The sequence below is a fragment of the Eleutherodactylus coqui genome, chromosome 11 (genome assembly GCF_035609145.1).
Source record: "Eleutherodactylus coqui strain aEleCoq1 chromosome 11, aEleCoq1.hap1, whole genome shotgun sequence".
NCBI classification, from domain to species: Eukaryota; Metazoa; Chordata; class Amphibia; order Anura; family Eleutherodactylidae; genus Eleutherodactylus; species Eleutherodactylus coqui.
The window spans coordinates 15,314,846-15,336,871 of NC_089847.1; the positions used below are offsets into that span (position 1 = coordinate 15,314,846).

General features: G+C 44.3%; 1 protein-coding gene across 2 annotated transcripts in view; it reads left to right on the plus strand.

The window, feature by feature from the left end:
* The first annotated feature begins 350 nt into the window (after positions 1–350).
* GPATCH1 (G-patch domain containing 1) overlaps positions 351–22,026 on the plus strand; it is a 36,274-nt gene continuing 14,598 nt past the window's right edge. For both annotated transcript variants that reach the window (XM_066582191.1, XM_066582192.1), the window contains exons 1-13: positions 351–461; positions 2,591–2,725; positions 5,407–5,492; positions 6,372–6,532; positions 6,926–7,023; positions 11,711–11,769; positions 13,751–13,990; positions 14,120–14,267; positions 17,513–17,592; positions 18,465–18,681; positions 18,767–19,048; positions 19,805–19,983; positions 21,744–21,871. In XM_066582191.1, the coding sequence (XP_066438288.1) occupies positions 389–461; positions 2,591–2,725; positions 5,407–5,492; positions 6,372–6,532; positions 6,926–7,023; positions 11,711–11,769; positions 13,751–13,990; positions 14,120–14,267; positions 17,513–17,592; positions 18,465–18,681; positions 18,767–19,048; positions 19,805–19,983; positions 21,744–21,871 (1,886 nt within the window). In that variant the 5' untranslated portion in view covers positions 351–388. The remainder of the gene's footprint in view (positions 462–2,590; positions 2,726–5,406; positions 5,493–6,371; positions 6,533–6,925; positions 7,024–11,710; positions 11,770–13,750; positions 13,991–14,119; positions 14,268–17,512; positions 17,593–18,464; positions 18,682–18,766; positions 19,049–19,804; positions 19,984–21,743; positions 21,872–22,026) is intronic.

The window sequence follows — 22,026 nt, forward strand, 5'->3', positions numbered from 1 at the left end:
GTTTTCCAATAGATTCTATGTTAAATGGTTCCATTAAAAAATATTTTAAAAACATATTCCACGTCACCACAAATATAATTTTATATATATATTTTTTTTTTTAAATTTTTTTTTAAGGTGTGGATACAAAAATGAAAACATAAAAGTCGCTGCGGCGGAGAGGAGGAGGCCGGCGGCAGTTTCTCTGATTTTTACTGCTATAGCACCATTCACTTCTATGTACTCTGTCTGTCAGCAGCCGCCATGCTGCAATCCTGTCAGGGACCCCTGTGAACGGACTCGGCCGCCCGCCCTGACTGGTTACCATGGGAACGCCCCTCAGCTTCCAGGGAGCGAATCACGTGGGGGAATTTTGTCCCTACTCGGCATCCGTAGCTGAAGAGTAAAGATGGCCGCGCGCGATAGTGACGGGGAAGAGGACTTTGTCAACTACGGGAAACCTCTGGAGCCGTACGAAGAGGGTGAGGGGGCAGTCTGCGGGGTGGGGGGACCCTGGAACAGGCAGCCCTAACTGTGTGGCGGCTCAGCGCTGCCGGAAGCAGATGTGTTTTTTTTTTTTTTTTTTTTTTAAGTAATTCTTTATTTAGAACAGAATGTGAACAATAAACAAGAAGAGATGACGTGGGGCTCCACGTCCGCCCGTGTGATCGTGTTGAGTGAACTGTTTGTTAAACTTGTATGTGACTCCGGCCGCGGTGTGCGTATTTATCCGTGAGCCGCCATGATGGCACCGTAGTTACTCCTTGGCTGTTGCCTGCCGGAGTGCCCCGACTTAAAGCCGTCCCCTAAAACACTGTCCGCCCTCTTAGCAGGGCCCTTACAATGGCCTCTGCCAGCTGGGGTGCCACCCGCCCACAGCCTGTGCCAGGTGGGCCCCCGCCTTCGCTACACAGCCTGTGCTCCCCTTATAGTGGCTGGCGCATGCATACTAGGCTCCGATAACCGGTGCCATCCAGGGTACCCGCACCTCCCCACACAGTCTGGTCTCCCATGCCTGTGCCGGTTGAGGTGTGCCCGTGCCACTACTGCTTGTGCCAGCCAGGGTACCTGCGCCTCCCCACACAGTCTGATCTCCCATGCCTGTGCCAGTTGGCGTGTGCCCGCCGCTCTACAGCCTGTGCAGGCCAGGTTCTCATATACCCCCACAGCCTGCGCAGTGCCTGCTCTAACAATAAACTGCTCAAGCAGTCATGCCAGGCCCCCAATGACCTGTGCCAGCCACCACACAAGGCGCCTCCCACCCCACAGCTTGCACCAGCCGGTTTGTCCTCTTCCTGTGGCCTGTACTAGCTAGGGTGCCCGGCCCTTATAACATACATCACCAGTTGGTGTGCCCCCTCCCCAATAACCTTCACAGGACTGCCATGCACCCATAGCTTGCATGATGGCCAATGTGTCCCCATGAAAAGACTTACATCCTGCCCCTCCCCATTGGCTGATGTACTTCATTACCGCCCGTGCCAAATGGATCAGATGGTACTTCGACCACAGCTTGCACCAGCTGGTTTGTCCACATACCCATGGCCTGCACCAGCTGCCCCCTATAGCTTGCGCCACCAGGTTTGAACTCCGAACCTGAACCAGTTGGCGTACTCTTCTCCCCTCTCCCCTTCCAACAACCTTCACCAGATTATACTATGCACCTCTGGCTTGGATAGTATGATTTGCGCCACCTGCAATTAACCTCTACCCTCCTGTGCCAGCTGTGGTTATTCCCTGTGAAAAGATATAAATTCTGCCCCCCCCCCCCCCCCAAGTCTGGCACTCCCTGCTGCTTGTGCCAGGTGGAGCAGACAATTCTACCCCCCACAGCTTGTATCATCTAATTTTTTTTCGCTTTTTCCATGGCCTACACTAGCTAGGATACCAACCCCCTTATAGCTTCCATCCTCAGGTGTGCACCCCCTCCTCAACAGACGGCCACATCCATGACTTGCGCCAGCCGCAGTTATCCTCCACCCTCCTGTGCCAGTTAACCGGTGTATCCCCATGAAAAGACATGAACTCTGCCCTTAAATACCTGTAATACCCCCATACCCCTTCCAGGTGAGTTGCCCCTTGAATAACCAGTAATTGCAGCATGCCCCTTCTCAGGAAAGGAGCAGCACCCTACATGGCTGATTAGATTGGTTTTGTGCCCGCCGCAGTTACTGTCCGCCAGTAGACCTTTTACTACTTTTTAAAGGTGCCTTTAGGCGTAACAATAATGCGCAGTCAAAAAATTGTGCAAAAGCGATCAATAATTGTTCAATCTGAATGCGAGCCAACGGCGAACGAGAATCATTCGCTTCTCGCTTTTATGCAGGCCTAAAAATCATCATCGGCTGATTAACTTCTCGTTCCGTTTAATCCGCGCTCCATCAGTGTTTCACGTTCGCGAATGTGAAAGACTGAACGATTCTTATTGAATGAGCCACCGATAAATCTGCCGCTGAAAAACCGGCTGCACGAGAGCGAAGGACCTGACGTCACCCGCTCATACGAATGTGAATCGGCTCATCTTAAAGGAGCTTTACTCCTTCTCTGCCATCGACTCCCCAGGGCCACAATTCTTACATAAGATCCCATAAAATGTGTTCTGTCTTCCCAGGTGAACAACCCAAGAGGCCGATACCTCTGCAGGACCAAACCGTGAAAGATGAGAAAGGACGCTACAAACGTTTCCATGGCGCCTTTACGGGAGGGTTTTCTGCTGGATACTTTAACACAGTTGGCACAAAAGAAGGTAAGTAGCCATGTCCTATCATGGGCACAAGTTGGCAAAATTCTGTCCTAGAACTAGAGAGGGGAACTGTAGTACCTGCTGACGGCCTTCTGTGTCCTCGACTATCCGATCTGCCATTTCTGTAACATATCAACCTAACTGCCTAATTCACTTGATCAGCGCTGGCTACTCGAAGGGTAGTGCATAAGGCCGCCTGCATCCCACCCTGTGCCCGGCTGATGACCCCCGCGTACCTGTTCGGAGTTTTCTTATCTGTACTGTGGGTTTGACGGCCGGCGCAAATGCGCAGTACAGATAATGTCGCGCTGTCGCTAGGCGATGACTCAGATCCCACGACCTTTTCGAATGATGATTGCAGATGAGCCACGGGTTGGACGGCTTCCTTGGCTTCCATTGACTTCAATGGAAGCTGTCCGCACGGAATCCGCCTAGAAGTAGAGCACGCTGCGATTTTATTTATTTTTTTTCCCCATGAGCGGAAAATCGCAATTGATTTCCGTTCGTGACCAGGAAAAAAAACGCTTCTCCATAGCATGCAATGGCAAGTATTTGCTGCGGAATTCGCAGTCGGACGCCCGCTCTGGATTCCGCAATGCAAATCTGGCCATGTGCAGGCAGCCTTAGTCAGGACTAAGGATGAGCGAGTATACTCGCTAAGGCACTACTCGTCTGAGTAATGTGCCTTAGACGAGTATCTCCCTGCTCGTCCATAAAGATTCGGGTGCCGCTGCGGCTGACAGGTGAGTCGCGGCGGGGAGCAGGGGAGAGCGGGCGGGAGAGAGGGAGAGGGACATCTCCCCTCCGTTCCTCCCCGCTCTCCCCCGCAGCTCCGCGCTCCGCGGCGGCCCCCGAATCTTTAAGGACGAGCAGGGAGATACTCGTCCTTAGTCAGGACCCTTTTACTTGGAACGATTACTATTCATATAATCGTTAAATAGGTGCGAAGACTAACAATAATCGTTCAGTGTGAACATACCCAACGATTGAACGATCACTTTATCTTCACCACTTCTTTTATACAAGTATAAAAATCATCGTTTGCCAGGTTCCATGTAAAAATGAGGGTGGAGCAAACCCAATGGTATCTGAGGCTCGGGTCTCAGATGAATATCCGCAACCCAAAATCAGATAGATGGAGGCGCTACCAACCAGAAAAAAACACCAACCGTGCGCAGGCTAGATATGTGAGAACAAAAAAACCAAAACTGGTATCTTGGTGCATCTATCCAATAAAGGTAGCGAGACGGTAGGAAGTAATATCCAATTTCTCTTTTATTAAATAGATTAAAAACCAGCATAAGATACGTGTTTCAGGGTGAACCCCCTTCATCAGTCAGCTGCGTAGGAGATCACTCTTGGGACATTTTCCACTTCTCCTGGTGTTCTCAGCCCTGGTTCTCTCTGCTACTGGAATTACCATCACTTTTGGGAAGAGTGATGTCCTACCCAGCTTGACTGATGAAGGGGTTCAACTCAAAACGCGTATCTTACGCTGGATTTTAATCCACTTAATAAACAAAACGTTGGATATTACGTCCTACCGTCTCACTACCTTTATTGGAGAGGTACGCCAATATACCTGTTTTTATTTTTTCATCCGTGTAAAAGGCAATCATTCGCAAATCACTCCCAGGCATTTCCAGACCCCTCTGATGGTCTAAACAAACTGAATGAAAAAATGTAAATGATTGTCTAAACATGCAAACGATTCATTCCAATGACTAATTGCATAGTGTAAAAAGGCTCTTGGGCCTCATTCACAGGGATGTTTTATCCGTTCGTATGACTCCTGTATTTTTTATAGACGAGATGTGGACAGCATACATTGATTTGCATTGGTGTATTCAGACCAAAAACAATAGGATCACATGAAAACACAGAAAATACGCAGTTGCTTGCATATTGCTGTGTATTCTCTGCGTTTTTTACGCATATTGCCAGAAGATAGTGGGAAAAATCTGACATCAATCAGGCTTTTTTGCGGGCATTAAAAATGCAGTAAATACGGACGTAAACACGCAATGAAAACTGTTCGTTTTTCACAGACGGAAATTGCATACACCTGTGTTAATGAGCCCTTAATTATGCCCCATTTAGATGGGACTAGCTGTTGGGCAAACGATGGCCAACCACACGTCCCAGAGAAGCTCGCTCCTGTGCTGTTACACAAAAGCGAGTATCGCTGAAAGCGCTAACGGCAGGGAGGCGGCGAGAGCAGGGAAGTGCTCTCACCCCGCCCGCCTCCATTCACTGAAAGTAGGCAGTCGTTCAGAAGTGACCGACTGCTGTTTTTTAAATAGAATGGTGCATCGTTCAGTTTTCTGCATGCAGAATCTGAACGACTGAACAACTCTCAGTCGCTGCATGCATTTACACGGAACAACTATCGCTCAAATTCCCATGGGAGCTTGAACAAATATGAACGATAATCGTCCCGTGTAAATGGCCCTATAGAAATTGCGACTTAGACAACTGAAAAAGAGGCCTTGGACTGTGGCGGATCAGAGAGACAATGCACAGAAGACCAACGGCAGGTAATATAACCCCCTTCTAGTCTCCAGGGACCAGAGGTTCTTTTTAATCGATGATGAAATGTTTTTTCTTCTAAGAGGCCTCAGTCTGTGCAGCTTATCAGATTGGCGCATGCTGTATTGGTAATCACTTGCTTCTTTATTTTATAGGTTGGACGCCATCAACATTTGTATCTACTCGTCAAGGGAGATCGGAAAGACAAGTCAGTAGGCCGGAGGATTTTATGGATGATGAGGTATAAAAAAGACAAAGGCTTGTAGGTCCATCATGTGACATTGAAAAGTCACCCAGCTTTCTAAGAATCCAGAATGGTTGATGTATCTAGTTAATAAGTAACATTTACCCTGCTGCTATATTGCTCTGTAATTAGACACATTTGGCATTCAGGCGCCTTAAAAAGCTGGGTATGAAGTCCTTGAGTCGTCCCTGCAGACGGGTTGTTGAAAGTTATGTGCAGCCTTTACTCTGTCTGTTTGCAGGAAAGCTGGGTGATAACTTCCAATTACAGCTCCCATAAAGTTGCCCTCCCAGCTTTCTCAGGCCTCTGGGTTCTTTCATACCAGCATTACACCTCCATTAGAGATTTCCGTCTTTCTGTTCAGTTTTTGGAGAAGAGAGACGGAATTAAACATTTCCTATTTTTTTTCCCCATTGATTTTAATTGATTTTCCAAAAAATGAAAAAGTTCACGCTTGCTTCTGTTCCGTTTGCTTTCCATTTTTCACACAGATTAAATAGTGCCGTCTGCAGCGCTATCTGTTTCATTTAAAAAACAGAAATGCAACGGAAGCAAACAAAGTATTTTTGTTTGTTTTGAAAACCTATTGAAGTCATTAGAGGTAAAATGAAAAAACGTTTAATTCTTTTTTTTTTTCTTATGCTCCAAAAATGAAGCTGAGATGGGAATCCCCAACAGAGGTGTAATTCTGGTGTGAACGAGCCCTAAATGGCATATCTGGATAGGCATGGATATTGAGACTGATGGGATCTTACGACCCATGTGCTCTGCCATGAAGAACAACCGATTTCCCCCCCAAGTATACTATGAGAACTCCTTGTCTATCACTTTCATCATCAGTGGAAGCTGAATTATATCATTTTGTTTGGTTTACAGGATCTCGGTGAGTTCGGGATAGCGCCAAACGAGATATTGACTACAGACGAGTTTGCGTCAAAAAACAAAGACCGAATACGAGAAAAAGCCAGAGAGCTTGCATCGGTTACAACACCAATCCCAGGAGCAACCATACTGGAGGATCTAATCGCTCCAGCAAAGTACTTGAACCTTTATATCAATATGACCTATAATACATGTTAAAGGGTTATTCCTGATTGGCCGAGATGGCAATACCCCTCTGTACGTGATAGCCTGGGGTGGCTGAAAGTGCAGAAACGGCAGCCCCAGCCCCATTGAAAGCAGTGGGATAACTCCACGATCCTCTGCTGCGGCTGTGACAGACCCGTCGGGGATTCTCTTCACCTAAAAAAGCCTCGCATCACTGGGGTTTTTACATGGATGATGGGGGCGATATCGCCCGAGTGAAATTAGCCTAATACTTCAACTTCTATTATAAAAACTGCTTCCATTATCTTATTTTTTGCAGTTGCTGCCCCACTGGTGTAGTGTAACTTTTCCATGATGACCTATGCTGTTTTTTTTTTTTTCAGGATCACAATGGGTGTGCAGCTGTTGCGGCAGATGGGGTGGAAAGAAGGGCAAGGAGTGGGGCCTAGGGTAAAGAGGAGAGCTCAGAAGCAAAAACCTGGTAGGTGGAATGATACTAAAAACCTCCAACTAAGGTTTTCCGCTCATGCGACCGTATTAGGCCAAATGTCCACGGCCAGGGCGGATTCCGACTGCGAAATCTCACAGCGGAAGCAGACCCTGTGCCCCAGCATTGACCCCCGCGTACCTGTCCTCTCTGCTCTGCAGATGTGCCGACTGGTGCGCCGCCGCACATGCACAGTGGTAGAGTCGCGCCGTCGATGACATGGATGACTGCAATGGAAGCCGTCCATGTGAGGCCTACACCAGAATAGGACATGTTGCGATTTTTTTTGATTTCCTCTCGGCAGGGAAAATATTTTTCCTTACATGTCCTTTGGCAAGTATTTGCTGCAGGATTCCGAGACGAAAGCTCGCTTTGGATCCCTCAGTGCAAATATGGCCGTGGGCATTGGGCCTTATAGTTCCTTGTTCTATGATTCCTTGACAGGGTACCCTTATGAGCCCATGCTCAAACACTACAAAATTAAAGGTGCAAACTATTTTTTTTTTGCTTGAATTCATAAGGAAACAAGGAAAAAAACTGCCCCATAATCACGTGTGTGTGTGTGTGTATATATATTTCTTTCCTAGTAGCATTGTATGTAAGGGAGAATGTGGTGCCTTATGGTCACCATATGTAGACGCATGAAACGTGGCCCCTGATTATTTCACATGACCACAAGAATCCTGAAGAATGCAGTACAGACTTTCCTCCTACAGCGCATCCTTTACACGTACCGAACCTCCAAATCAACGCATATAACTTATTATTTATCTGTTATTAGAGAGGCAGCCGTACTAATATTATAAATGTGTATTAACTCTGTCTGTTACCTTTTCACCGCTGAAGCAATTTTGATGAAATTTGGCAGGAAGATAGCTTGCATCTCCATAAAGGACATAGGCTACATTGTATCCCGAAAATGTATAGAGTTCTCTAGGGAGCGCGACAAGACAGATTTATTTGGTAATGCGCCGGCGCACCTCCGCTCCAGCGAGGCAGAAGGGAAGGGGGTGCACATCATAAGCAGAAGGGAAGGGGGTGCACATCATAAGCAGAAGGGAAGGGGGTGCACATCATAAGCTATGACAGAGCAGATTGCAGTTACATTCCTTTCACTATTTCAACTATGAACGTTTCAATATATGCAAAACACAGATTAGATTTAAAAAATACAAGTTCCATGCGGACGAAGCCGCGGGTAACCAGCTAGTTTTATAATATATTTTATAATACTGGACGATCCCTTTAACCCCTAAAGGACGCAATGATTTTTTGGGGGATTTTCATCTTCAATTTTGAAAAGCTATAATTTTTTTATTTTTCCATCCACGTGGCCACGTGAGGGCTTGTTTAACTGTATTGTGGACTGTAGTTCTTTTACAGTTTATCTATATATATAAAATTGAATGTATGTCTGTGTGTGTGTGTGTCTGTCTGTCTGTCTGTTTGTCCTTTATGCGCTACTACACCATTCATCCGATCACCATGAAACTTTGGGAAGTTGTTGAGCACACTCCTGGGAAGATTATAGGCATAGTACAACTATGCTATGATAAATGGCGCGCGTGCGAGCGTCGTCGACAGTTATGCCCCCCCCCACATAGATTGTTTGATTTCCATCATTGCCACTAATTCTCTCACTTCCCGAAAGCGTAGAAACATGAAATTTGGCACGAGCATTGATTATGTCATAAATAGGAAAAGCTAATGGGTCCCAACTCGATTATTCAATTCTATGCGCAAAAGAACTAGCGTCCAAATTGTACGTACGGAATCTAATTCTCTCACTTTCCAATGTCATAGAAACTTGAAATTGGGCACGAGCATTGATTATGTCATAAATAGGAAAAGTTAATGGGTCCCAACTTGATTATTCAATTCTAAGCGCCAAAGAATTAGTGTCCAAATTGTACGTACGGAATCTAATTTTCTCACTTCCCAATGTCATAGAAACTTGAAATTTGGCACGAGCATTGATTATGTCATAAATAGGAAAAGCTAATGGGTCCCAACTCGATTTTTTAATTCTAAGCGCAAAATAATTAGCGTCCAAATATTACATACCGAATCTAATTCTCTCCCTTCCCGATGTAATTTGGCATGAGCATTGATAATATCATAAATAGGAAAAGTTAATGAGTCCCAACCCAATTATTCAATTCTAAGCGTCAAAGAATTAGCGTCCAAATTTTACGTACGGAATCTATTTCTCTTACTTCCCAATGTCATAAAAACTTGAAATTTGGCACGAGCATTGATTATGTCATAAATAGGAAAAGTTCAAGGGTCCCAACTCGATTATTCAATTCTAAGCGCCAAAGAATTAGCGTCCAAATTTTTTGTACAGAATCTAATTTTCTCACTTCCCAATGTCATAGAAACTTGAAATTTGGCACAAGCATTGATTATGGCATAAATAGGAAAAGCTAATGGGTCCCAACTCGATTTTTCAATTCTAAGCGCCAAAGAATTAGCGTCCAAATTGTACGTACAGAATCTAATTTTGTCACTTCCCTATGTCATAGAAACTTAAAATTTGGCACAAGCATTGATTATGTCATAAATAGGAAAAGCTAATGGGTCACAACTTGATTATTAAATTCTAAGCGCAAAAGAATTAGCGTCCAAATTTTATGTAAGGAATCTAATTCTCTCACTTCCTGATGTCATCTATATATAAAAACGAATGCATGTATGTCTGTCTTTGCAGCAACGCGCGACGGGTAAGCTAGTTGGATATATATAATCTATTGTAAAACTTTTACTATTTTTTTTTTTTTAGTGCAGGGAGAGAAAACACATCATTTGCTCGTTTTACTTCCCAAAAAAAACAGTAGTGATCAAAAAAGCCGTATGCACCTCAAAATGGTACCAATAAAAACCACAGCTTTTCGTGCAAAGAAAAAGCCCTCACATTGCTACGTCCATGGAGACATAGGCAAAATGCTTACATTCTACAGTTGTTTTGTTTTTTTTGTTTTTTTACTTTTTTTTTTTTTTAAATCATGCAGTGTAAATGACACGATACATTTTTTTCGTGGTCGGTACGATTACGACAACACCTAAATGTAGTAGTTTTGCTATGCAGGATAAATAGTGTGTTCAATTCATTGTACATGATGGTTCGGATACAATAATACCAAATCTGTGTGATTTTTGAAATTTTTTTATTCTTCTACAAATAGGGAAAAGTGTGCATGAAAGGTTATTTTTTACATTTTTGTGCAGAACCTCAACCATAACAGCTATGATAATGCAGTGGAGGACTTCTGTACTGCATTGCCTTATCGCTTGCAATAGCGATCATAGATAATGGCAAGCAGGAACACAAGTATCTGCTGTCCAGTTGTCGTTCATCCATTATTGCATCCGATGACGTCTACATAGATCGCGGCATGTAGGGGGTTACTAGCGGAGATCGATGTGACATTCTTATCTCCAATGTTGTAGCGGGAGGTGGCTATGGCTGACATCTGGCTCCCGCTGCTGGATGGCGCAAGCTCCCTTCTGATCCCGCGCCATCCGCAGGATGTATGTTTACGTCCTGGTGCGTTAAGCACCACCCTACCAGGACGCAAACTTACATCCTGTAGCGTTAAGGAGTTAAATGTAAATGGAATGTAGTAAAGTCTTGCAGGCGGTATATCTCAATCTTTAATGTGATCTAAATAGGGATCTCCCTGCAAAATAAACTCATGTGCCCGTTTTTACAGAGAATTATGGGAAAGCTGTAATTATAACAGCTGTCAGTAATGTATCATTTCTAAGCATGCCTTGCTGACCGAGTTGGGTTGTAGTGCTGCATGGGATATCCTGCGCTGATTCATCTGTCATTTTAGGAACACAAACACGTAAAGTATAATAATAATGTCCATTCAATAAATTCCTCTGGCACATTGCTGGGAGGGCAGGTAGCCCGTGAGTCAACGGTTTATATGGTCCGTTGGATACTGGGTCACTTAGTTTTATCTTTATGTGCATCTTCTTTATGTGTCGACTTCTTCTATAAACATAAATCATACGGCGGTAATTCATCTTGTCCATCTTTAGTGTAACTTGCTTTTCTGCATATTTGTAGTGGAAATCGTGACTTCGACACTGAATGGGCATCCAGCAGTGGGACAAAACTTCCAGTAGGGCAGAACTGAATTCATTGGCTGATCACTGTGTGACTGCATCCTTTCCATACAGCAAACACGTATTTAACATTAAGACCTCATGTCCACGGCCAGGTCGGTGGATCCGCCCGCGGCCAGGTCGGTGGATCCGCCCGCGGCCAGGTCGGTGGATCCGCCCGCGGCCAGGTCGGTGGATCCGCCCGCGGCCAGGTCGGTGGATCCGCCCGCGGCCAGGTCGGTGGATCCGCCCGCGGCCAGGTCGGTGGATCCGCCCGCGGCCAGGTCGGTGGATCCGCCCGCGGCCAGGTCGGTGGACCCGCCCGCGGCCAGGTCGGTGACTTCAATGGAAGCCGTCCAAACTGAATCCACTCTAAAATGGAGCATGCTGTTATTTGTTTTCCACGTGTGGAATTCGAAAAGCAAATCTGCATATGGTAATTGAGGTGCGGACGCCCATGCTTCCCTGTTGGTGCCTTCAATTGCAGGTGTCCCATGCGGATTCTGCAAATCATATCCACCCGTGAACATTGGGCCTAAATATACCTTAATGTTCTGTTTTTCAGGAGGTAATGTGAAGACGTACGGTTGTGCACTGCCTGCTACAGGCTCAGAAGAATCTGAGGTAGGATACTGTAATTAGCACATTCTTTTGTAAATGAGGAAGTTCAGGGAGCGCTTAGGGGCACCTTTATACGGGACAATCTGTCGGGCGCAGATACCTGGCAGCTCGTTGCAGCGATGATCACTTTGGGTGGAAAGCACAGGAATGATCATCGCTGAGTGAATGATGGCGGAGCATACCGGGGATTGTTCCAGATCGCCCGCCTCCATTCACAGTAAACAGGCAGTTCTTCATAGATGATTGACTGCCTGTTCACACGGGTTGATAATCATCCAGTTTTCATGTATGCAAAACCGGAAGACAGACGATAAGGGAGCAAATTATCATTTGTCGTTCAGTCTGTGCATGCCTTTACACTGAACGATTATCATTCACATTCTCACTGGATCGCAGGAATCCCAACAATTATTGGCCCGTGTAAAAGAGCCCTTAAAGCGCTATTACAAAGCAGCAGTTCTCTCCAGTAATGTGTAATAATCCAGCATTTCTGTTAGTTGTTATTGTCACTGAACCAGCATGGTATGCTCAGAGATTAGAGTTCTAAATGCTGTAGAACAGTGAGTGCAGCTCTGGAGTATAATACAGGATGTAACTCGGGATCAGTACAGGATAAGTAATGTATGTACACAGTGACTCCACCAGCAGAATAGTGAGTGCAGCTCTGGAGTATAATACAGGATGTAACTCTCAGGATCAGTATAAGATAAGTAATGTATGTACACAGTGACTTCACCAGCAGAACAGTGAGTGCAGCTCTGGAGTATAATACAGGATGTAACTAAGGATCAGTACAGGATAAGTAATGTATGTGACACCCCCAGCAGCAGAATAGTTAGTGCAGCTCTGGAGTATAATACAGGATGTAACTCAGGATCAGTACAGGATAAGTAATGTATGTACACAGTGACTCCACCAGCAGAATAGTGAGTGTAGCTCTGGAGTATAATACAGGATGTACCTCAGGGTCAGTTGAGGATGAGTAATGTATGTACACAGTGACTCCACCAGCAGAATAGTGAGTGCAGCTCTGGAGTATAATACAGGATGTAACTCAGGATCAGTACAGGATAAGTAATGTATGTACACAGTGACTCCACCAGTAGAATAATGAGTGCAGCTCTGGAGTATAATACAGGATGTAACTCGGGATCCGTACAGGATAAGTAATGTATGTACACAGTGACTCCACCAGCAGAATAGTGAGTGCAGCTCTGGAGTATAATACAGGATGTAACTCGGGATCCGTACAGGATAAGTAATGAATGTACACAGTGACTCCACCAGCAGAATAGTGAGTGCAGCTCTGGAGTATAATACAGGATGTAACTCAGGATCAGTACAGGATAAGTAATGTATGTACACAGTGACTCCACCAGCAGAATAGTGAGTGTAGCTCTGGAGTATAATACAGGATGTACCTCAGGGTCAGTTGAGGATGAGTAATGTATGTACACAGTGACTCCACCAGTAGAATAGTGAGTGCAGCTCTGGAGTATAATACAGGATGTAACTCGGGATCCGTACAGGATAAGTAATGTATGTACACAGTGACTCCACCAGCAGAATAGTGAGTGCAGCTCTGGAGTATAATACAGGATGTAACTCGGGATCCGTACAGGATAAGTAATGTGTATATATACAGTCTCCACCAGCAGAATAGTCAGTGCAGCTCTGGAGTATAATACAAGATGCACTGACTATCAGGCTCTAAAGTGCTCGTTTCACCCGCCCGCCTACATTCACAGTAAACAGGCAGTCATTCACAGATGAATGACTACCTGTTTTCACTGGCGGATTCATAGAGATCCGATCAGTGATCCATTTTTGCGCTGCATGCATTTACACTGTACAATTATTGTGCTTTGTAAAAGGGCCCTAACTGGATCGGTTGAAGAGAAGTACAGCAACTTATTTACAGAGTGACTGAACTTTTTTTCTGTGTGTAAACTGTAACATTGTGTTTGTCTTCACTCGCCCGCAGGATGAGGATGACTACATCCCTGAAAATATTACATTTGCGCCTAAAGATGTGACTCCCATAGATTTCACAGTAAAAGACAACGTCCATGGCCTGGGCTACCGGGGCCTAAATCCTCATCAAGCTTTGTTCGGCTCTCTGGACACACACATAAATATATTCAGCGATGGCTCTGAAAAGACAAGCAGTTTACTTGGTGATATCCGACACAGCAAAGGGAGGAAGGTTGGCATCTCTGGCCAGGTGAGATACGGGTTATTGACCCCGCTTGATATCTTCCCGATCCACATTATGTGTTTCTAGAGCCAAATCACTCAAGTATTATGTAATTTGGCTTGTACTCTTATATACTTTTGATTCTTTTACTGGCAGGCTTTTGGTGTTGGTGCCATGGAAGATGAGGACGATGACATTTACAGCATTGACCCCTTGTCCAAATACGACACTGTCCTGCGGGAGGAGGAGACCGGAGATGGACTGTTTGGATGGACGGCACCAAAAGAGTATAAAAATAGAAAAAGTAATGATTATCACTCTGCAGTTCTGAGCAACCAAGTATTTTCTGCACATTTTTCTGCGAATCCTCTAAATCTGCGTGGATTCCCTGTCAGTGGGCAAAATCCACATGTGCAATTCTGCAGTATTTTCATGCAGATCGCTGTCAAGAAGTGACTTGTTACTGCTTCATGCGGAAACGCATCAGAATTCCGCATGCAGGTTTGCCCATTCTCAGAGCTATATCCATTTGCAGATCTACGGCAAAAACCACGGCATGATGGGCGTCTGTGGTTTTACAGGTAGAATCCAAGCAGAAAACTCTGCAGTGGATTACGCAGTGTGACAATAGTCTAAAGGCCCATTTACACGCAAAGATGATCACTCAAAATTTGTTTAAGAGAAAGCTCGAATGATAGCTTGAGCGATCCTTTTGCATAGACTAATAATGAGCACTAATGCCCATCAGTAGTTTATTAGCTTCATTTGTGTGCAAATGAGCCTCCCTTCGCTGTATGCAGATAACAGCGGGTGGTCTGTTATCTGCATACAGCTCCATTGTTCTCCCGCGGGACAGCAGCTGAAACAATGTTATCAGCACTCCTGTGGAGAATCACAGCGTGCGGTCCCTGCTATCATCTGGCCGGCCGAACGATGGTTTTTATGCTGAACCAAAAATCGTTGTTTGGCCGAAAAGCTAGCGATGGTAGCATTTACACACAACGATTATCGCTCAAAATACATTGTTTGAGCGAATTGTGAGCGATAATCCTTGCATGTAAATGGGGCATAAGTCTATGTTCACATCTGCGTTCTGTTTTCCTTCTTTGTTATGGGTGCAGGAAATGTAATCCCTTGATTGAATGGACTCTATTGATTAGAATAGGGTCCCTTCAATTCCGGTTATCTTGTATGGCATTTTACCGGACGGGAAAGTCCTGCGTGCAGGACTTTTCTGTATGGCATTTCATGCTAGATCTGCACCTGAGGCCTCTGGCACAGAAGTGAATGGAGCCTAAGAATCTGCACTTGGAGCGCTTACATTATAACCTTAACTGATACATTGTAGCAAACACTTGCTGTTGATGTTTGTAGTTCATAGAGGATGGTCTAGAATAGATACAATTGTACAAACGCTCATCTAGGAGAAGTATGGGTTTGTAGTCTTTGGATGTAAAAGAACCGTTAGAAGGGTTAACGCTCCACGCTGCCGCCAGGTATCTGTGCTTGGTACGGGGACAGATCTTTGTATGACGACAGCTGCGGCGCCTCTCTGATATTGCAGAGCCGTCCTCTATCAGCGGCCTCTTTCTCTCACACACATCCAGACTCCAAGCGCTTGTATCAACAGAGGTGTGCCCATTGTTGTGTTTGTTTGCGTAGCTGTGGGCAGCGGAGTGTTTGCTCTGCACTCCCGTTTCCATAAACCATTGCTGCCGCATTAACCCCCTCTTTACCAAAAATGCACCTTTGGTCTTTTTATACTGGAAATATTTAGAGCTGCTGCAGAAGACCTTGTCGCTTAGGATTACTTGTTTCCTTCTTTAACCTCTTCAAGTCAAAAGGGTTTTACTTTTTAATCATTCCGCCTCCCAAGAGACTTGTGTGAGGGCTTGTATGTGGTTGAGAGAGCTGTAGATGAGGTAACCGAAAAACAAAGCATTCTGTACTTTTGTTTTCTACTGTGTTCACCTTGTGGGATATTTTAATAGTTCAGGCTAAAGGCCCATTTATACACAAAGATAATCGTTCAAAGAGTTTGAGAGATCGTTTTGCATAAACCACTAATGGACACTAATGTCCATTAGCAGCTTATCACCTTAATTTGCATGTAAATGAGCCTCCAGGACCTCCAGGTGGTCTGTTCTCTGCATACAGCTCCTTTGTTCTGCCACGGGGCTGCAAGCTGAATACAGTGTAATCAACACTCCTGTGGAGAATACAGCACTATGGACAGCATGCGGTCTGTTATCTTCTCTCCGGCTGAAAGATGAATTTTATGCTAAGCTAAAAATCATCGTTCAGCCAAAGGGTGAAAGATGGGAGCATTTACACACAACGATTATCGCTCAAACGATGGCTTTTGAGCCAAATTTGAGTGATAATCGTTGCCTGTAAATGGGCTTTTACTTGGTGATACGGAATGTATTTTTGTTTGGTTTTTTTTAATGGTTTTAATGGAAAAAAGTTATGTTTTTATAACTTTTAATGTTTTAAATAGTTTTATTAAACTTTTTTCTACATCTTTAGTCCCTGTATGGAACTTCAGTTGATCGCTTGTACTATATACTACTGTACTTAGACAGGGCTTAATAGGAATTCAGGTATCGCATCCCTAGGAGCCTACAGCAGGCTGCAATGCTAATCCATAGGCACACTAAGATCGCGTCCTGGAGAGCTGATGGAGTGCCGGAGGAACCCCCTTCCCCTCTGGCTGCTTGCTTTGACTCGAGGTCATATTTTACTGCAGCGTCTAAATACTTAAGTCCACAAGTGGGCTAACACCAGTCACACCCTGAATATGAAATGAAGTTATCCACAAGAGAGCGTTTGGCTGTCTCCGGCTCTGCTGTTGAAATTAATAAATTTGGGGTGCGCATGTGTGACTGCCACTGTATTAATTCAGGAATAATCCAGACGCAAGTTCTCGTGATCGGTGGCGGTCACAGAGGTCGAACGGCTACCAATCAGCTAGTTATCCTGTGGATCAGGGATAACTTAATTTCATTGGACAACTGCTTTGTAATTGTACATTTTTGTTGGCTGATCACAAGGTTCCACTACTATTATTTTAGCGATCAGTTGTAAACGGTGGGTGAACTCAGAAGCAAGTGTTTAGTATCCCTACAGCACCCCTGCAGGGAAAATGAAGCATTACAAGGTGCATAGTGAAATCAGTGGGCTAGCTGGGTAATGCATGGACGTGCTAGGTCCTCCTTCTTGAGGGACTTGTAGCCACTCTGTGCTCTGCATAATAGACAAGGGTCTTGAATTTGGGACCTCTCTTGCTCCAGCTAATTCAATGGGCCTTAGGAATATTCTGTAAAATGCTCTTCTCCCAATGGAAGGAAGCACTCCTTATGGGCGTCTCACCTGTAAGTCAGGCAAAATCAGTGCTTGCTCTCTCCTGGAGGACAGCATACATAGTAGTAGTAGATGTTATGCTGAATTATATGTGGATTCCAGCTAAGCAGCTTGCAACAATTAAATATTTTCTGTCCTTTTCCTTTTTTTTGTTCTTTATTAATGTTTTTTTTTTTTTTTTTTTAGGCTCTTCAAAAGAACTTCAGTATATCGGGAAAATGCTGGAAGGCTTTTGTCTGGCAACACAATCCCCTCCATCTAAAAAGGTAGCTGGTTCTTTACAGTAATAGTTCAATAGTAGAAAAACATGGCTGCTTTCTTCTAAACACAGCGCCACACTTGTCCATGGGTTGTGTCTGGTATTGCAGTTCAGCTCCCATTTTCTTCAATGGAGTGCAATATCACACAACCCATGGACAAGCGTGACTGTTTTTGGAAGAAAGCAGCCTTGTTTTTCTCACCCTGGACAACCCATTTAATAGGTTGAATTCCATGGCTTAATAGACTTAGGAGACCTGGGGGCCCCCACAGGACACGAGGCTGCAATGGCAATTCATTGGCATCCCACGATTGTATGTAGTAGGGACTGATGGCTGCTTAGATACTGCAGTCGTAATTGACAGTGGCATCTAAGCAATTTAACGGCCACAGTCAGCTAGTCCGATCGTGGTTGTTGCCATCAAGCTGTATGAAACACTGGGTAAAAGCCTTCTCCATACACTCCTGGAAGACCAATGATTTATATTGGTCCTTAAGGGTTTAAAATAGTCTCAACTCCACATCATCGGACGATCTGGCTATTGCAGTGTCCCCCATGCTTTGCAATGCTGAATTGCTTGCTCATATTAGCTCGTGTCTTTAAAAAGGTTGCCCCACTTTCAGTTACTTTGCTGTAGGAAGTAGATTGCTCCATACATTGCGCAGTGGCCTGAGCTGGTACTGCAGGCGGAGTTCCATTTACTTCAAAAGGACCCAGCCTGCAGTACCAACCCAAACCACTGTGCAATGTTCGGAGCTATCTGCTTCCTGCAGCAAAACGGCTAGAAGGAAGAAAAACGGTTTAAGCTTGACATGTGTAACCAGTCCTCCGGGAATTGATTTTCACAACTTAATATCCAATGTCTTTTAACATCCTCAGATTTATCCACCTCCTGACCTCCCAAGGGATTATAGACCCGTTCATTATTTTAGACCCGTGCTAGCTGAGAACAGTCAGAATTCTGCGGTTCTGCAGGCCATGATTGGCGAATCCTCTTTGAAACCCGGTGTGGCACCTGTCAAAGAGCAGCCGGCTGGCAGACACCAGCTTAATTCTTCCCAGCGAAGGGATATGTTGGGAGAAGCTCCACTTCAGGGTGCGTGAGATGACCGCCGAGCATGTTGCTACGTTCTAGGTCTTTCCTGTTCTGTTCATTGATGGTTTTGTGTGTGATCATTTAGGACCCACCTCAGTGCTGGAGCTTCTTTCTGAGAAAGACCGAGAGCGAATCCAGGATGTGAAGCACACTCTAGAAGAACAGAGATCCAAGGCCCAGAAACTTGCACAGGAGGCTTTGAAAAAACGTTTCCAGGCTTCTGCTGTAGAGGAGAAGTTCCAACAAAGTCTTCTTGACAGGCAGATGGTGCCGGAGCACGCCGAAGAATTTCGGCCATTTGAAAAAAATTCTGAAAAACAAAAGAGATATGAAAACTACATTAGAAGCCTTCATAAAGGAGAGAAAGGTACAGACGACTAATTTAAAGGGATTGTCTGGTTGCAGAAACCTTTACTATAAGAGCCGAGGCACGGATCGGCTCCTAAGACCCCCAGGCAAACGGATGACTTTTGAAAGGGAAAGTTACCATTAGCTGTTTATGTTGTCTGCAGCAGCTGCTACATGTATCCATTGAAATAGTTGGTCATCCATGGAATTCATAGACAGACTATGTCTGTTAGAGCGAAAGCCACTGCTCTCTGCTCTGGCACATAGAGGACGCCCACCTTTTTTTTTTTTAATCTTTATGCTTTATTAGGGCATGTGGAATGGGGTTGTCGTTGTGAGACATTTTTATATACATATAGATATATATGAATTTGGTATCATCGTGATCGTACTGATCCATAGGACAAAGTTAGCATGTCAATTTTGCTGCATTACGTGCATCTTGCTGGCCTCTGGGCACACTAGTGTTACTAGGCCAGCAGTATCCCCTGTATGGCTTTTTCATCTGACATGGTTTGTCTGTATCCTCTTTTTCTCCTATTGCTCTGCACAGGGTTCTACCCACCATTTTTTGTATTTTGCTCACAATGAGTGAGAGTACATTGGTTTTCTGCGTCTTCCAATCATTTCAGCATCCCATCTGACACCCAGGGTCCGTAACCTCAAGAATCCTATTTTAGTGATATGCCAATTATCCCAAAATAAAAGTTTTGAAGCCTCTTATTGGAGTACGTACGATCTAGTAGCAGTCTGAAAAGTTTTGTTTTTTCCACAGATGCTCTGGAAAGCTGCCTAGACACGAACATGACAGAATGGGAGCGTTCCCGCGAGCGAGAGGAGTTTATGCGATCCGCCATGCTGTATAAACCCACCAACTCCCATCTATCCTCTCGGTTTACCCGGGGAAAATACGAGGATGATACAGACACAGTTGACGTACCAAGGGATCAAGAGGTACAAGAGAAATATAAAAATGATTTCCCGGTTATTTCCCTGGACTGTTTTCTTTACAAATATGATTTTTCTATTAATTCCTGATAGAATCCCTCAGTGTTATAGAAAAATAGCAAAAAGGGATCATATCCTAAGGAATGTACCGGCTATAGAAGATTTGGTAAAAAGCAAAGAATTTCTATTCGCGCAAGAAAATCACTCTAAAATTCATTCTTACAGGGGTGTTTTGCCTGCTGAAAATTAAAATTGTCGTTCATCTCAAATTTGAAAACCATCAACTTTTAATATACTCCCCTTTTAAAGAGAATCCGTCAGGTTGAAAATGCTGGCCAGACTGCAGGCAGGATGTTATAGAGCAGGAGAAGCTGAGCAGACTGATACATAGTTTATGGGAAAAGATTCAGTAGAACTTGTATTTTTTTCATTTATATCCCTGCACCTTCCGAGCTGAACAGTCCAATGGGCGGAGCTATCAGTGATTGACAGCTATCCCAGTATGTACAGTCATACACAGCTAGCTGTCGATCACTGATAGGAACGCCCATTGGACTGTTCAGCTCAGAACATGCAGAGATATAACTGAATAAAGTACAAGTTATATAGTTTTATGGGAAAAGATTCAGTATATGAGTCTTCTCGGCTCCTACTGCTGCATAACACAATGCCTGCAGACAGACTCCCTTTAAATTCCACATAGCTTCCATATCACTGGTGCCACAATCCCCTGAGGGGTCTTGTTTTCACGCGAAGAGTAATTGATTTGTCATATTGGAACTTGTGACCGCACTGGCAACAGCCGGGATGTCCATACGGGTGGCTTGTCACCAATAACTAGCTGCTACAATCGTGTTAAAATGTTGGGTTTTTTTGTTCTTGGCGCCAGAGTGATGTCCTACAGAACACTATACAGATTTGACATTATGTGGGGGGAATTTGGAGGGTTTATTATTGGGGTAAGTAATGCTTGTGAAAGAAAATGTAAAAATAGCGGCAAAATAATAAAAAAAAGGCCTCTTAGTCTTTATTTACAAGGGACAGTATGTGATCAGTGCAGCCGCACACAACTCTTGCTGTACTACTCATATCACCACTCAGCGACGGGAGCCTTTGATGCCTGTAGTACAATGTGATCGCTGCGGCAATCCTATACTGTCCACTTGTAAACAAAGAGCGGAGGACCTGCCAAAGTATGTAAGTTGCGTCACAGATCAGTACTTTTTTGTTATAGAACATTGGCAGGTGTTTATATATTTGTCTTTACAAGTTTAACGAATGGCATTAAAAAATGTGGAAATATTTTTTTTTTCCTGTTCTTGCCCATTTTGTTCCTTTTAGTTCCATCTGCTTCAGTTTTGAATGCCCTGCATAAAAAAAAACAAAAAAAAAAAACAATTTGGGGTAGACCAAGAAAAAAAAAAATCAATACTACCATTTTCTATTGCAGTTGACAATCAATGTCCATCTAAATGTGATTGATTGGTTCTAAGGATATTTCTTAACCCATTAACACCCAGTGCAAAAATTCACCTTTAGAATGCAGCATTCCAAAGGTGAATTTTTGCACTGGGTGTTAATGGGTTAAGAAATATCCTTAGAACCAATCAAGCACATTTAGATGGACAACGATTGTCAACTGCAATAGAAAATGGTCATATTGTTCAAAAAGATCCCTACACGTGCAGCCCCCTTAGTTTTGGATGTGACTGCCCCTTGTTCAGCGTTGCTTTGTACTCCTGTCCTCTTTCTCTTCTCTCCTGCAGGGTGACGTCAATGACAAAGCTGCCGCAGTGAAAATGAAAATGTTTGGAAAATTGACGAGGGATAAGTTTGAGTGGCACCCTGATAGACTGCTGTGTAAACGGTTTAATGTCCCCGATCCTTATCCAGGGTAAGCTGTAGGAGAATGTGACTCATACAGAGCACGCCTGGTGAATATATGGGCACATTATAAATAATGTATTCCCTCCTGCCACTACGAAATAATGTATAACTCATGGCACTAAGAAGTAAAAAAAAAAAAAAAGTGTTGGCTCCTCCTACCAG